Below are 16979 nucleotides of genomic sequence, written 5' to 3'. Positions count from 1 at the left end.
TTATATTTATGTAGATCATATTAAAATATGCTCAAATGAAAAATTTCTAATAATTTACTTTTTTAAATGTTTGGCTGTAGAGCTGATTTTTAGTTTGTCTTATAATATTAATGACTAACAAATTAATTCAAGTTTACTGCTGACTGTCCCACTATATTTATTTGTCTCTTTATATTTCATTTTCTAGTTTTGCATTGATTTAACCATTTCAATAAGTTCACCTGTACAGAAGTTTCAATGTAACAGGTGAAGATAACGAACAGTGATCGATCTCATAAAATCTATAAACATTGCAAATATGTAAAGAGGGCATAAAACACGGACCCCTGGAAATTTCAGAGGTTGGACCAGGTGCCTAGGAGGAGTAAGCATCCCCAGTTGACCGGTCACAGTCACCGTGAGCCCTATGTATTTATCAGGATCACGGAATTTTCCGTAGTCAATTCACTAAAAAAGCAAAGGCCTAGCAATTGGTATGAAACAAGTCATCCATATATGACCCAATGATAGATTATATTTGCTAACAAGGTCATTATAACGACCATAAAATTTACGAAATACCAACTTTAAACGAGGTTGTTGAAATCCCTTTAACATCAACTTATCAGTGAGTAGCATGCCTCGCTTTAAAAATTGGTCGTACCCAGAGCAAGCTCTTGAGTACCAAATAAACACCATAAGCAAGTGATATTGGAACTACAAAAATAAGGAAAGGTGACGAAGTGAGCTTTTCTGATCACCTGTCTTCTGTCTGTCTGTCCGTCTGCCCGTTGTTCATTTCTTATTTTTCAACTTTTTCTACTAAACCCGTCTGTCAAATTCAACCAAAGTGTCGCAAACTAGTGTATTCTAACAAAACATATATATCTAAGGGAGAGGAAAATGAAATCGAAAATGATTCCCGATCATCACAACTAAGGTTAAAATGTACAATTTTTAAAAGCAACGTCTAGAGGATTGATAGATTTTTCGATGTTGGTCATATTGTACGAATTGAAGACAGGTTTTATGTTTTAAAGTAAAATTTAACGAATCAAATGGTGCATTACAGGCAGAAGTTATATATGCAAAAATATTAGCACCAGTTTCCTTGGTAACGTTCTTAGTTTTGGTTTTAAGACTTGATTGCAGAATGTATAACATTTATATATATTTTCTACCAGCAATCATTTTAATTGTCAATTTAATTGTCAATGTTCCGTAGTCTTGATTCTGTGTAACAAAACTGTTGAAGTGCTTAAGAGTATGACTCTCAAGTCTTCGTAGATTACATTGGTTGTTATTTTATAGAATCGTTGCCATGGGTTAATCAAGTTAAAAAAAACTTTAATAAGATGCTAATTGCATTGTAAAATTTGCCTACTCAAAATTTTACAGCATGCTTTGAAGAATCCTTAATAAAATCTTTCTCCCCAGAAAACTTGCTCTAGAGTAAGATTTCCCTCCGGAAAAATGACTCTAGAGTACGATTTGACCACAGAAATCCCACATCAGATTCAATTTTCTGGTACAAGCATAGGAAAAATGTACGGAAAATTAACTATGCCAAAATGCGAACATTCATTTTATAAAATACTTTAAGGTCAAGATCTAGTAAATGAGTTCAGACTTTCTTCTTGGTGCTAGATTCATTATGATGTCATAATTGATTTAAACTTAATTTTCCCCGTACTTTACGGTTTCAATAGAATTGTGTAGAAAATAAAGCACTTTCATGGAATTCAATTTGAAGTCATGTCAAATGTAACCCCGATACTCTTATTCCGTTTAATATCATTTTAAAGTAGAGATCAAGAAGATATGAAAAACCGTTTTCTGAGAGACTGTAGGCAATACATTTCCTTTGTCTGAGATGGAAGAAACTCCCATATTTATACCAGACTTTCTTCATTTTTCATTGAAAATGGGCAGTTTTTAATATGTTTTTCCGGTGAGTTTACCCCCAAATTATGTCCGGATACACCGTATTTTACCAAGCTATATTCGTAAAGGATCATTAAAAGAATGTGTATCTCAAATTTGAGAAATCTTTGGGCACCTTTCATTCACTAGATCTTGACCTTAATTAAACAAAAATGAATTTATTTCATTCATGAAATAGTGATTAAAGAAGTGCATTAATGTTTGTTTTTTTCAAAACATGAAAACCCATGCTTGTATATTTTTTTTTTTTAAATTTAGAAAGCTATGAAGGGAAATGAAGAAATAAAGCTGAAATGATATAAACAATAATGTTTATACCCGTTACCATGGTAACATTCTTAGTTAAAATTTTAAAATCTTGATTACAAATGTATATATTTATGCATATTTTGTACCACCAATGATTTTGCATAACAATGCCCTGTAATCTTGATTCTGAGTATCAAAACAATTGAAATTCCTACATATAATGACTCTTAACTCTACATAGGTTACATTGGTTGCTATGTGCTCAGAATCGTTGCCATGGGAAAATCAAGTGAAAAATAGAATTTTATAAGATACTAACTGCATTGTAAAATTTGCCTAATCACAATTTTACAGCATTCTTTGAAAAAATCCTTAACAACAGGTATGTGAACATGTTAAAATTATTATTCTATGATGTCTTGCTAAGGGGAAATTGCTGTTACCATGGAGATTACAAATTGTAAAACATTCCATAGTTTAAAGAGAGGTCTCAAAAAGTTCAATTTATTGTAAATTTTGTTTTCAGTATTCAAAGATTACAAGTTATGTGATTTATGACTTTAGCATTTTACATTTTTTCTCTTTTTATTCATCAAAACATCCATTTATGTTGCTAGGCAACGGATAGGAATGTTAAAAAATTATACGCTTCTGAATTCAAATTCTAAAAGACAAAATCCTCTGCTTTTAGGTAATATGCACAGGATGTCTGTATGAGGTCCATCACTGGAGTAATTAGGCATTGAATAATTCCAAAATCAAGGAAAATGCTGAGTCAGCAAAAAAGGAAAAACATGCATATATTCCCACATCTATCACAGATATATCTTTAAATCTTATTTCTATATTTTTGATTTTGAAAACTGTTAAGATCATTATCTTGAGAATAACAGCAATGAAAAAGAAATTCTTTTTGTATTTACATTTAATTTGAGCCTGAAAGATAAGAGATTTTTTAGTCCATCGAAGCTGAAAATTGGCTGGTTGCTAGGGAAATTTCTCTACCCATGTTTCCATGGTAACCATGAATCAAAACATTTTTCCTTTTGCATACATAGTTCATAGGGCAAAGGAAAACTATGTGTGGAAAATCATCAAATTCTGCGAACCCTCATATATCACCTACATGCCTATTTTGCATGATTTTTACAAAGAACGCTACTTAAGTTTTGTGATTGTTATTGGTGTGAAAATCACACAGACTTGTCACGTAGGCATATTTCATGAAGTGTGTTAGTGCTTCACAGGCCTGTCGGAAGCAATTTCAGTTTAATTTGGGGGGGGGGGGGAGGGGGGCTACCAAACATTCTCATTTTGGATGGAAGCACTACCAAGCAAAATATCCTTGAAAAACAGAAGAAAACAGTCATCAGGCATACTAATTGAGGGCGAACGCCCAAAAAGTGGCTTTGTTTATTATATCATACTATATATCGGCAAAATAATAGGGGTTACGTCCTCTCCCTTTTCCTTCAGAATGCTTCATGAAAAATATGCCTTCGCGTCAAGTCTGTGTGATTTACACACCCATAACACTCACAAACTGAAAAACATTCCTTATATCTATATTTTATATCTTAAAACAATAAAAATTTGCTTAATATTTGAATTATCGTTATTTCCTTTAGCTTACCTTAACCAAAGGCTCAAGTGGCTTTACTGATCAAAGTTTGTCCGTTATCTGTCGGAAATGTCGTTGTTGACGTCGTCGGTGTCAACTTTTCACACTTTCATCTTTTTCTCAAGAACCACTGGCTTGACCAATTTCAACCAAACCTGCCAAAATCATCCTTGGTTGAAGGAGATTCAGGAATGTTCACATGAAGGGCAACGCATTTTCGAAAGGGATATAATAAAGAATTATTTTAATTTGATGGCATCGTTTAAAGATCTTCCCATAAACCACTGGGCCGGAAAAATTGAAACTCGTGAAAGCTTCATTATATAATGTAGATTTCGGTTTGTACAAATCATAACCGCCGGGGGTAAGGATAATAGGTTATACACAAGAATATATAGGAATTAACTTGAAAAATCTTCTCATGACCAACAAAGCCAGGATTAATCATACTAATACAGAAACATCCTTAGGTAATGTTTATTCTAGTTTCTTCGAATCATGACCCCTGGGGGTAGGGTGGGGCCACAACAGGGTATCTCTTATACAAAGGAGGAAATAAAAAAAATCTTTAAAAATGTTTTCAAGAATAACAAAACCATGATTAGTCAAGTTTATGTGGAAGCATCCTCAGGTAGTGTAGATTCAAGCTTGTTCAAATAATGACCGTCGGGGTGGGATGGGCCACAATGGGCTTATCAAGAAGAATAAGAATAATTTTATGTAGGAAGAAACTTTAAAAATCTCCTCCTCAAGAACAGCAAAGCCATGATAAGTTGTAGTTCTATGGAAGCATTCTCAGGTAATGTAGATTTTAGTTTGTGAATAGTATTACCTCCGGGTTGATCGAAGTTTTACATATGAATATATACGAAAGAAAAACATTAAAAAAAAAAAAAAACTTCTCAGGAGCAGCGAACAATTTAGTCATATTAATATGGAAGCGTCCTCAGTCATTGTAGATTCAAGCTTCTTTAAATCTTGACCCCAGGGGTAGGGCGGGTAAAATAGAAAATCAAACTTCTAGATAGGAATCTAAAGGAATCTGTAAAATTCTTTTAAAGCGATGCTTAGTCATATTAATATGGAAACATCTTCAGTTAGTGTAGATTCAAGTTTGTTAAAATCATGCATCTTTACTTGCCTCTCCAGGGGTGGGGAGAGGGGTAGGGACCACTTAAATATTTAAACATTCAATACTGAAACTGATTTAATTCTGCTTTTCTCTAGCCAAAGTGCGCAGGTGAGCTATATTGCCCATGGGCCTCCTGTTTTCGCCTCATTGGGACCACACTTTAACACTCCTTTCTCTGTGTGTATTTCATCTTCACAATGTCAAGTTTTTGTGTTATCGTTTCACTACAGAAACGAGGAGCGGTACGATATCACAAAACCTTGACATTGTGAAGATATGTATATTTCTAGGTGTGACTATGTACACGAATATATATGAGGGACATTTACCTCAATTCAGTGATTTTACTTTTGCTTTTAAATTAATATCTAAATTCTATGAGCTTTTAATGTGTCTTCTGTACATATATTCCGAACGAGTTACAAGAATATTTGGCAAACGAACAAATCTATTTTCATGTGAAAAGCCAGTGCCGAATGATTTGTTTTTTCTACCCATGAATAGATCTCTCATCGCCATTCTCAAAAATTATTTTCGGCAAGAAGCAGTGCAGCAGCGGTTCCAGTGTTTAATCTTCTATTGGCATCACATGCAAGATTCCTCCACAATCATACTCATGTTGTAGTGCCCAGGCTACTGGTTTGCCATCTTTATTGAGAATACACGCGCGGTTGGTATAAGTTAATCATTTGTACAATGCATTCTTTTGTTTCTGTTATATGGCAAATTCCTGAGGACTAAGTCCACGTTTTCGTCTTCCAAACATGTCACTTTAAAGCCTTCAGGAAGCGTACTAGAAAATAAGTCACATTGATCATAGCTATTTTCATTATGTACAGACATCATGGAATTAATAATGTGTGACATGTGGGATGTAATTATATTGATTTTATATATTCCAGTGATTTCAAAGTCAGTTCCCTTAATTGGGTCAAAGTCACATCAAACCGGGGTGATTGTTTGAGCCCTAACTGCAGTTATGTGTCTGCCATACTGACTCTTTTGTAGTCTTGGTATGGCTCTTTTTGTCATCTCTCGAGAGAGATGACACATTGAGTTTGTTACCTACCCGGACATGAAGCCCCAGTGTAAGCTGCCATTGATAAGCTGGTGGTCTGGCAAATGACACGATTTCTAAATATAGAGATGTAAACAAAACTGCTAAATGACAAGGAATGGGCGATCTGTCAAACAGACCATCTTAAAAAAGAAAAACTACGCATTAATCATAGAGAGTCACAGAGACAGAATCGCTTGGATAGTGGTGGGTCTTCAAAATACGTGCAGTTATCTAATCATGGCCAGCGCGTGTGTATCGGAATGCACTAAACATGGCATCGATTAGAACGGCCAAGGCGTGGATCAAAGTATTTACAGAAAAACAAAGTGGCGGGTCTTCAAATAACATGCAGTTATCTAGGCTGTTATGTAAATGATGGCCAGCGCGTGCGTATCAAAGTACACTTTACGTGGCATCGATTAGATCAGCCAAGGCGTGGATCCAAGAATTTACAGAAAAACAAAATCAAAGTATAAATACTCGCATTAAAAGTTTAAATACGACTGATGTGAATTGATGTCGAAAATTTTACCTTTACATGTATGTGTATCTTAGTCATTCAATAACTTGATGCCATTTTTAATTTTTTTTTTTTAAAACAAATATAGTAAATGTTAAAACTACAGGCATTGGAAGAAAGATTATAATCATCGTGAGTTTTTACGTATGTCTGCACTATTCTTTGTTTTTTGTTCTATAAAAAATAAATGTCAGAAATACAATATTGTAACCTCTGTATAAAAGACGCAGTTTCTTTACCCGACTCGTATTTTGAGAATTTATAATTAAAGCACCTGCAATCGTTTTCTCTGTGTAACTTTAAATTGCATTATTGGTTAATGGCAAAAAGCTATCAAATCACTTCTCTTATTCTTGAAATGTTATTATATAAAATGATTGTTTCCTTGAACAGCCTAAATATCAGGGTACTCTTTCAGATAATTTGTAATTGCATAATTTTAGCTTATAACGTTTAAATTTTATTACTGACCTATATTTAAATGCATGTGAGGGTTATTTCTTTGGATAAACCATATATTTAAAAGGAATCTTTCGAAATCAACTGAGGGCCAGTGTCGTATAGAGAGACTTCTCCCATAGTGAGACTTCCCCCGGAAGGCTGGCTATATAGTGAGATATCCCCCGGGAAGACTGGCTATATAGTGAAACTTCCCCCCGGAAGATCGACTGGCAATAGAGTGAGACCTCTCCCGGGGAGGTCTCACTATATAGCCTGTCTCTCCCCCCTTTCATAGTGAGACTTCCCCTCAAATGTAGTTTCCGGAATATTTTATTTCATTGTAAAACAATATTTTTCAGTATATGAATAAAAGTTCTCCGTTAATTAATAATTAAAACATCTTCATAGCCTTTTAACAGATTGTTAGCCAAAAATAATTTTGGGATGACATGTACATGTATATTGATGTGAGATAACTGAATGAAAAATGTACGTTTTTGTTACAAGTATACATCTTTCTTTACTATATTGTATTTATTGCATTCTCCATGAAGGTTAACATAAGCAAATTCCAAGAATTTTTAATGCGCACTTCTATATTTATTCATACATGTATCTATTTTATAAGATCATTATCAAAATGCAAATATATATACATCGTCGATGTAAATAAAATACAACTGAATATGGAAGGGGGAAGCCTCACTATGGTCATTCAAGGGGGAAGGCTCACTATATAGTAATCCCCCCCACCGGGGAGTCTTACTATATATAGCCAGATTTCAGGGGGAAAGTCTCACGGGGGGGGGGGGGGGGGTCTCACCATATTACACCGGACTAATTCAGGTTAGCGCTTTAAACTTCTTGGCTGTTGTCCGAGTAAGCTGCTGTGATGTAAAGTCAATAGGAACGCTAAGGTTTTACCCATCTTCTTGTATAACAATTGTTTACAAATTTTACGAGTACTGCTTAGTGGTTATATTTTTTAAACACATATACAAAAAAAAATATTTGAAATTACTGTTGCAAATGTTCACTGAAAGGCAGCTTGCCTCTCCCTTCCCCACATTTTTTTGTTGCAGCATATTCATACCCCCATCCCCCATGTGTTTTTCGAGAAAATCAAAAAGTTTAAATCTTCCCTCCCCATCCACGAAATAAGAATTTCGAGTTTGAACACTCCTTTTTTTCCTAGTGTAAGATTATTCAGGTAAGTTGTAATTTTTTTTTTCTGACTACCCTCCTTTTTTGGAAAAAAGTTCTTCTGCTTGTAATCGCCGAGGAAAAAATGTTACATTCCACTGTCTATTAATGAAGCCAAAGAGATTACATTTCAGGCTTTCTGGAAAGCCAAACTTGTGTTGTCTTGAAATCCGAAACAAAATCCTCCATAAAAAATGTTCATTTGAAATACAAGGGTTTTAGCACAACATTTTTAAAATCTTGATGACTAAAAAATTTGACAACTATCCACGTTATCAACGTACAATTACAACTATATCGGTAACAGTCACTCACAGAAAATCTTATTTTCTAAACCTCAACTGTGAGCAAATGAACACTTTTTCCCATGGACTTTTTTGTTTTTGTTTTCAAAACATGTTCTTGCTGAAATTTTATATTGCACTCTTATTTAGTTATAATTTCATACAGTTGTCCAATCACAACTTCTTCCATGCATTTAAAACAGAGACAAATTTGATTTATGATTTCTGAAATAGGTACATATAAAAAAAATAAAATATCATCCATCAGATAGTCATCTGTTTATGGAAGTTGCAATTGTGAAAGGCTAATATTCTTGACATTTACAAATACCTTCAACTTTAACTAACATGCATGTTTTGCAACTCATGGTACATGTATCAGTATATTTATGTTTTCGTTCTATTTTTAAAGGATAAAGGCATTTTTGTTGTTGAAAATATCATATCTTATGAAAATTGTTGGACATACTACTAAAAAGTAAACATATGGTGAATTTATTCTTATTTTTCTTTGGCTGATGCTAAGCAGTTAGTTATGTGGGAAATAACTCTTGGCAACTTATGAATTACAATTCTTCATCTAAGAATTATCTTTCCTGTTTAGTACAAAAAAACCGTGTGCTTTATTATTTCTTTAATATATTTCATAAATGGTTCATTTTGAGTATGTATTTAGGCATGACTTGGAAAGCGTACATATTATGTAGTCGAGAATAAAATCATTACTGCTGGATTTTGTCTGCTTTTCTTTCGTTAAATACATAATTCTAGATACTCAGTGATCTAAATTTGGATCATACAGAAATCATAGATGACAAATAAGGAAGTATGATCCTGATGTGGTTTGTTTCTTGGCTATAAGTCTGCTATGGTTTTCTTGCGATTCTGGCATGTGCCATTAACTTAGAAAACAAAGGAACATATGAGTTTGAAATGATTTGTTAACTTTAACTGCTAAAAGTTTTTGATTTTGATATGATTTCTTAACTTTGTCTTTAAACTCCATATACGAGTTACACATGATTTGTTAACTTCTCTGTCAAGAATCATGAGTTTTATATGATTTGTTAACTTTTTCAGAATTGGTTGTATGATCCTGATATGGTTTGTTAACTTTGTCATCTATGATAGGTGAAAATGCAAGCTTTAAATTCACTCCAGCTTGGAGAATCAAACAACATGCATGCATCAATAATACACTGTAAAAATTGTGTTTAGGAAATAAACACTTCTATTACATGTTTAGATCTAAACGTGTATAGTATTGTGTTTAACAACTAAACACTTATGTCTTAACATGTTTTATATCTAAACGCGTTTAGAAATTAAACACGTTTTACTGTAAAGTGCAGGGTTATCTTCCCGGATATGACACACATGCATATATATTTGAACGTTAATTTGAGCGGCTATCTAAACAAAGAAAACACAACAAGCTAAGGTGATGTATCAATGAGAGTTATGACAATCCAATTCAAGGGATAACCATGACGAAATATGAAATATGTGAAAGGGCATCTTGTTACTGCAATACGTTAAAGGTTTGTTTTCTTCTTCTTTGCATTAATTAACCACGATGAGCAACGTAAATAGAGTTGACTTGGGATATCTTGAATTCGTTCATAGACTTGCAGGAGAGGAAATAATATTAAATGTCATTAAAACACCTATATTTATATCAGTTTAGTTTCACTAAAATTTGAACAATTTTGTTTTTCGAAGTAATGTAAAATATCAGTGATAGTATACTTTTACTACAATCTGTCTTTCTTTCCTACAGGTGTACTGTAGTCCAGATCGAACTCAGAATACACGTATCAGAGTACCTGGTGTCACCTTCAAGTGCAATTTTGTTGTTCCCATAATCAACACTTTGAAACTTCATTTGTTGAAGACTACTGAGTTAATTCGACAGTGTTTACGTTATCCTCCTGGATTCGAAATGGATTACTTTCTGGCAGTTATTGATGGGATATAGATTATAATATGTGGTGATTTGGGACTTGCTGAAAGTTTATGAAATTTGATATTTTTGTGATTGACATGAGGAAAACTCTGCAGCCGATTCATATTATAATGATTATAATAAATATATATGTAAATATACATTTTGTATTTTTAATTTAAAAATTCTTTAATAAAGCCTTTTAGAAATATTCAATGAAGTTTTGATATTAAATTGTCAGCTTAATATTATTTTCGTAATAATTTTGAAGATTAAAAGTTTGTTATCTATGTGTACGTTATAAATTATGTGTCATTCTGATTGAATTGTTGAGACTAATCAAATCTATTCAGTTCCATCTCCTACATTATTTGTGTAAATTATGTACATGTACATCGCACAGCGTCCATTGTATTGTATAATTAAATACATATCCCAACGTTCAGTGGCTTTATGGAAAATAATTAATATTGGTTACATATTTTGAAAATTTTAATAATTATGCGCATTTAAAAAACATATACTTTTTGTGCCTAAGTTTACGAGAGTGTTTTATTTTTCTGCAGGTACAAATTTTACTTATGATGTGTTTAGACTTTAAACACATTTGCTCTTATGTGTTTAGAATTTAAACACTTGTGTTTATGTGTTTAGATATGTTTAATTTCTAAGCACACAAGTGTTTAAATTCTAAACACTTTCCAAGACATGTTTAGGAATTTTACATGTTTAGAAATTAAACATATAAAAAAGGAGGTGACAAGAAAGTGTTTAGAAAAGTGTTTGAATTGTAAACACATTTTTTACAGTGTAGCCATGTTTAAAGACAAAAAATATTTTTAAAAAAAAGGCCGAATGAAATAACAAATAAATAAATACAATAATTAATAAATAAATTACACACTGTTTAAATAACGCAGCCTGTTTGTTTTTTTTTTTTTAATCTTTGTCTTCAGATAATATATGTGATCAACTCCCAATTAACTCTAAGGCATTAGATTAGGATTGGCTCACTGGTCAGTTTCAGAGTCATAGTAACCTTGTTATGCAATTTTTGGGCAGCACGTTTTAGTGTATAGTGGTTTGCAGCTTATCTAGGACAAAATTTGAATTCTGATCAACAAGATGTGCGCGTTTTCTTGTTGCCAACTTAAAAGGAAAGACTTTGCATCATATAAGCAACAAAAATAAGCGCTGGACTATTAACTCTGCTCGGTGAGTACAATTCCTTTATCATAGTCTTTAAAAAAAGAGAAAAAAGAGAGAGAAAAAAAGAGAAAAAAAAGACTTTTCTAGCTTCTACCAGTACATGATTGAATTTTTCTTTGTATATGTGAAGAAAAGACAACATGGATTTGAATTGAAAACTTAATTTAAGCATCAAATTTTTCTCTTTGATTCAAGTATTCGTTGTATATGTGTAATGTTAATCATTATATAAAATATTTATTAAAAATGAAATTCTTTTGCAGCTAGTTGTCAGTTCCATCTACATGATCAACATATTTGAATTTCATTCAAACTGCCACATTCGAAAGACCCGCCTTTGGTGAAGGCAAAATTTGTGTACGTTAATAATATTACATTTCAACAAAATTATCCTCACGGTGATTATTCTAATTCTTTTCATTAATTAAATGGGGAATGTAGTATTCCGGAATTCTGTAGACTTGTACCTTTTGGTTTTAAATGTTACTCAGGTACTTCCGTAATAAATAGTTTGTAACCGCATGGAGCTGTGTTATAAATCTCATTTATTCGAGTGAATACACAACATATCTGGCGACGAGGATGGCCACTGGACGTATAGGAAGAGTCGATGTGTTCGATCCGGCAATCGAAACATGGACAACCTACGAAGAAAGGGTGGACAATTTCTTCACAGCAAACGCAGTGGACGACAACAAAAAAGTTCCCGATCTACTGAGCCTCGTGGGCCCCAAAACATACGCATTGTTAAGAGACTTAACAGCGCCTGAATTACCCAAGGCTAGGACGTACAAGCAACTTACGAAAGCACTGAAGGACCACTATTCTCCAAAACCGTTGGTTATAGTAGAAAGGTTTAGATTTCACAAGCGGGACCAGCAGGAGGGTGAGAGCGTCCGTGAGTACATTGCAGCTCTTCGTAAACTGAGTGATTTCTGTGAATTTAAAGACGTCCTTAATGACACACTACGGGACAGATTTGTTTGTGGATTGAAAAATGAACATATTCAAAAGAAACTTCTCTCGGAGAAAAACCTCACTTACCAAACTGCGCTCGAGATAGCCATTGCGATGGAGACAGCGACTAATGACGCCCTGGAGATTCAAAGGAAACACCTTTCCATCACGTCCGGTGTCAACAAACTAAGTGTACCCAAGGGTAAGAAAAGAATTCAACAAAAACAAACTACGGTAGCCCAGAGGTGCTACAGATGTAACGGAAACCATACCTCAGATGACTGCAAATTTATCCATGAAACATGTCGACAGTGTGGGAAAAAGGGGCATATACAACGAGCATGCCGTTCCAAACCAGCCACCATGAAACCACTACATACAAACAGTAAACATGTTCATGAAGTGGAAGTATCGGATGATTTCGAACCAATGTTTTCACTATGCTATGCTATGGGAGGACTAAAGGATGCAATATGGATAAAGCCCCACGTGAATGGTCAAGAATTTCCCATGGAACTGGACACAGGATCAGCGATTTCAGTAATCAACCGGAAAACTTATCAGCAAAATTTTTCCAATGTAAGGTTGATAGACACCGACATAAACCTAAGAACATACTCAGGAGAAAATATCACCCCACTAGGTGTATGTTAAGTCAACGTAGAGATGGATGATCAGCAACAGCAGTTAAACTTGTATGTGGTCGACAAAGGGGGACCACCTTTATTTGGTCGAGAGTGGCTAAAGAACCTCAGACTAAACTGGGTAGAAATCAAGACATTAGAAACTAGAAAACAAGGCGTAAGCGAAGTGATTGAGAAGTACAAAAACGTGTTCACTGATGACCTGGGCAGGCTAAGGGACATATCAGCCAGAATAAAAGTAGAGGAGTCGGCGACGCCCAAGTTTTGCAAAGCTCGTGTGGTACCGTATTCGTTGCGCTCCAAAGTTGATCAGGAACTGGACCGTCTTATCAAGACTGGAATTCTCAGTAAGGTAGAACACAGTGAATGGGCTACTCCCATTGTTTCAATACCAAAAAAGGATGGAACTGTGAGAATTTGCGGTGACTTCAAAGTCACAGTGAATCCCGTCTTGGACATAGACCAGTATCCTCTACCCAAGATCGAAGACATATTTTTAAGTCTGGCGGGAGGTCGACAGTTTACAAAACTGGACTTGAAGAATGCTTATCTTCAAATGATGGTGAGAGAAGAGGACAGACATTATCTCACGATAAATACTCACCGTGGTCTATTTCAGTACAACAGGCTTGCGTTCGGAATAGCCTCGGCACCAGCGATATGGCAGAGAGCCATGGACACAGTTCTTCAAGGACTTGAGGGAGTACACTGCAACATGGATGATATGATCATTACTGGGAGAACACTTGAAGAACACCTGAAAAACTTAGAACAAGTCTTGAAGCGACTTGACCGTTACGGGTTAAAAGCAAATGTTGACAAGAGTGAGTTCCTAAAAGACAAAATTGAATTTTGTGGCCATGTGATAGATGCAGAAGGACTCCACAAAACATCAAAGAAAATCGAAGCTGTGCTAAATGCTCCAGAACCAAAGAATGTGTCTGAACTCAGAGCTTTCTTAGGACTCGTAAATTACTATGGACGTTTCATGGAGAACTTGTCTACTCACTCAGCGCCCTTATATGACCTTCTGAAGGATAATTCCAAATTTGTATGGTCAAAATCATGCAGAGCAGCATTTGAGAAGATCAAGGAACTTGTGACGTCAGACCAAGTGCTCGTGCACTATGATCCCCAGAAGCCCGTAACACTGGCAACAGATGCTTCTCCCTATGGACTGGGAGCTGTGCTGTCTCACGTGATGCCGGATGGTTCTGAAAAGCCGATTGCTTTTGCATCTAGATCACTTAGTCAAACAGAGAGGAAGTATGCACAAATTGATAAGGAAGCGCTAGGATTAGTGTGGGGGGTGAAGAAATTTCAGGCATACTTGTATGGGAGAAAGTTCACCTTAGTGACTGATCATCAACCTCTAGTATCTATTTTTCATCCCGAGAAAGGACTACCTGTGACTACAGCAGCTAGACTACAGAGATATGCGATTTTTCTATCAGGATTCCAATACGATATTCGATACAAAAACACAAAGAAACACAGCAACGCTGATGCCTTATCAAGACTTCCTGTTCCAACAGAAGGCGAAGGATCCAATGAAGAGGCTTATGATGTAACTGAACTGTATATGATTCAGCAACTTAGCTGATTAAGCTTAGCTTAACAGTTAGTAGTAAAGAAGTTCAGAGAGGAACCGTAAAAGACACCACTCTGAAAGTGGTATATGACATGACAGCTTCAGGATGGCCAGCATCTGCAAATAACCTAAGTGAAGAACTGAAAGCATACTTTTCTCGCAGAAATGAGATCTCAATTTATCAGGGATGCTTACTATGGGGAATTCGTGTTATCATTCCCCAGGACCTTCGTTTGCGTGTCCTAGAGGAACTTCATGAAGGACACCCGGGGATTGTCAAGATGAAAACTGTGGCTCGAAGTTTGGTATGGTGGCCAGGTATCGACAAAGACTTAGAAACACTGGTGAAACGCTGCAAGGGTTGCCAGGAGAACCGACCCATGCCACCAGAAGCACCTGTTCATCCGTGGGAATGGCCCCAACGTGCATGGCAAAGGATACACGTAGACTTCGCTGGCCCGTTCCAAGGAAACATGTTTTTCGTCGTGGTCGATGCATTCTCAAAATGGCCCGAAGTTGTCCAGATGTCGACAACAACTGCAGGCCGCACAGTGGATGTACTGCGTAGGATATTTTCAAGGAACGGTCTACCAGATCAACTAGTCTCGGACAACGGACCGCAGTTTGTCTCAGAAACCTTCCAAGACTTCATGAAGTACAACGGAATTCGTCATACTACGTCAGCTCCGTATCATCCGAGAACAAATGGGCTAGCAGAGAGACTAGTCCTGACGCTGAAACAGTCAATGCGTGCTTCGAAAGTGGAAGAAACTTCCATCACTAAGCGTCTTGCCAACTTCCTACTCACATACAGAAGTTCGCCGCATTCAACAACAGGGAAAACACCGGCTAAGCTTTTCTTAGGACGTGAACTATGTACAAGACTCACACGACTGAAGCCGAATGTTCGCAACACAGTGGAAGCTAAACAAGAGAGCATGCATTACCGCACATCCGAACCCGTTCGACAGTTCAATACCGGTGACAAGGTTGCTGTGCGTGACTATCGCAGCAATAATGAGAAATGGGTGTCAGGGAAAATAGACTCAAAAACAGGACCTCTTTCGTACAAAGTGGAAATTACACCAGGGACAACATGGCGGCGTCATACAGACCAGATAAGATCTGCAGATTTCACCAACTCTGCAGATACATTGATACATGATGATACATTGGCGGCCGAAACATCAGACCCTACCAAGAAACAATCACCAGAACTGACCCCTATACCGACATATGCACCCGCAGCAACTTCCGTGTCCGAAAAACGCTATCCAACCCGCACCACTCGAAATGTTCTGCCAAAACGTTACCAGTAGTAATAATAGACTGACAATTTTTTTTATATGCATGCAGTGTTTGATTATTAGAAGCTGTAATGTTTTGTGATTTTTTATGTTACATGTAACCAAGTAGTGCAAAAAAATGTTCACCTTTTTTTTTATTCTTCTTGAAATGTGAATTTAGATTGTTCACAAGTCTAGTCAAAGTCTAGTCATGAATGTATTAAAGTCAATATGCAGATGTCCATTAATATTGATATTCCTTCTACTAGTCAAAATTTGATTTTTTATTAATCATTGAAGTATGAACTATGTGTCCATCACATTTAAAGGGGGAGGAATGCAGTATTCCGGAATTCTGTATACTTGTACCTTTTGGTTTTAAATGTTACTCAGGTACCTCCGTAATAAATAGTTTGTAACCGCATGGAGCTGTGTTATAAATCTCATTTATTCGAGTGAATACACAACAGGGAAAGTACTTGAATATTTCATATTTTCATCATCTAAAAATAATTATATGTAGATCGATGAATAAACACCATTTTCTCTACGTTTCTTTTCAGGTTGTGCTATACAAAACAAGAGCTTATATCCAAGGACAGACTACTTGGGAGCCTTTTCAGTGTTTGTGATTCTAAATACATATATATATATATATATATATATATTATACATAAATGAGAAGTCCATTGTCTATTTTTGCTAGAATAACTCGTATTTAGGAATTGAAATAATACTGTATTCATAATGAAATTCTGACCAGTATTAGCTGATTGTGATACATATTCAATAATTTGTTTGAATTTCTAGTAAGGGAAATTGATTAAATGTTTAACCATTAAAAGTATTTGTTAAAAATTAACAGTTCTCTTCTTCAAATTCTGATTTTCCTTATTTTTTTTTTCAAAATAATA

The 16979-nt window shown here is 35.3% G+C and overlaps 1 protein-coding gene across 1 annotated transcript; it reads left to right on the top strand.

Moving 5' to 3' along the window:
• Window positions 1–14871: 14871 nt before the first annotated feature.
• Window positions 14872–16098, top strand: LOC133193944 (uncharacterized protein K02A2.6-like). The gene has a single exon (XM_061329856.1). The coding sequence runs from the start codon at window positions 14872–14874 to the stop codon at window positions 16096–16098; it is 1227 nt and encodes a 408-aa protein (XP_061185840.1).
• Window positions 16099–16979: the final 881 nt, after the last annotated feature.

The sequence above is a fragment of the Saccostrea echinata genome, unplaced genomic scaffold, assembly GCF_033153115.1.
Source record: "Saccostrea echinata isolate AGI-Se365-2 ecotype Australia unplaced genomic scaffold, CSIRO_AGI_Sech_v1 ptg000028l, whole genome shotgun sequence".
In the NCBI taxonomy this organism is placed as follows: domain Eukaryota; kingdom Metazoa; phylum Mollusca; class Bivalvia; order Ostreida; family Ostreidae; genus Saccostrea; species Saccostrea echinata.
This window is presented reverse-complemented; position numbering and strand designations above follow the sequence as displayed.

Bases quoted from the DNA above. Each gene is read 5' to 3' on its own strand.
- LOC133193944 (XM_061329856.1), top strand. From the start codon at position 14,872: ATGACAGCTTCAGGATGGCCAGCATCTGCAAATAACCTAAGTGAAGAA.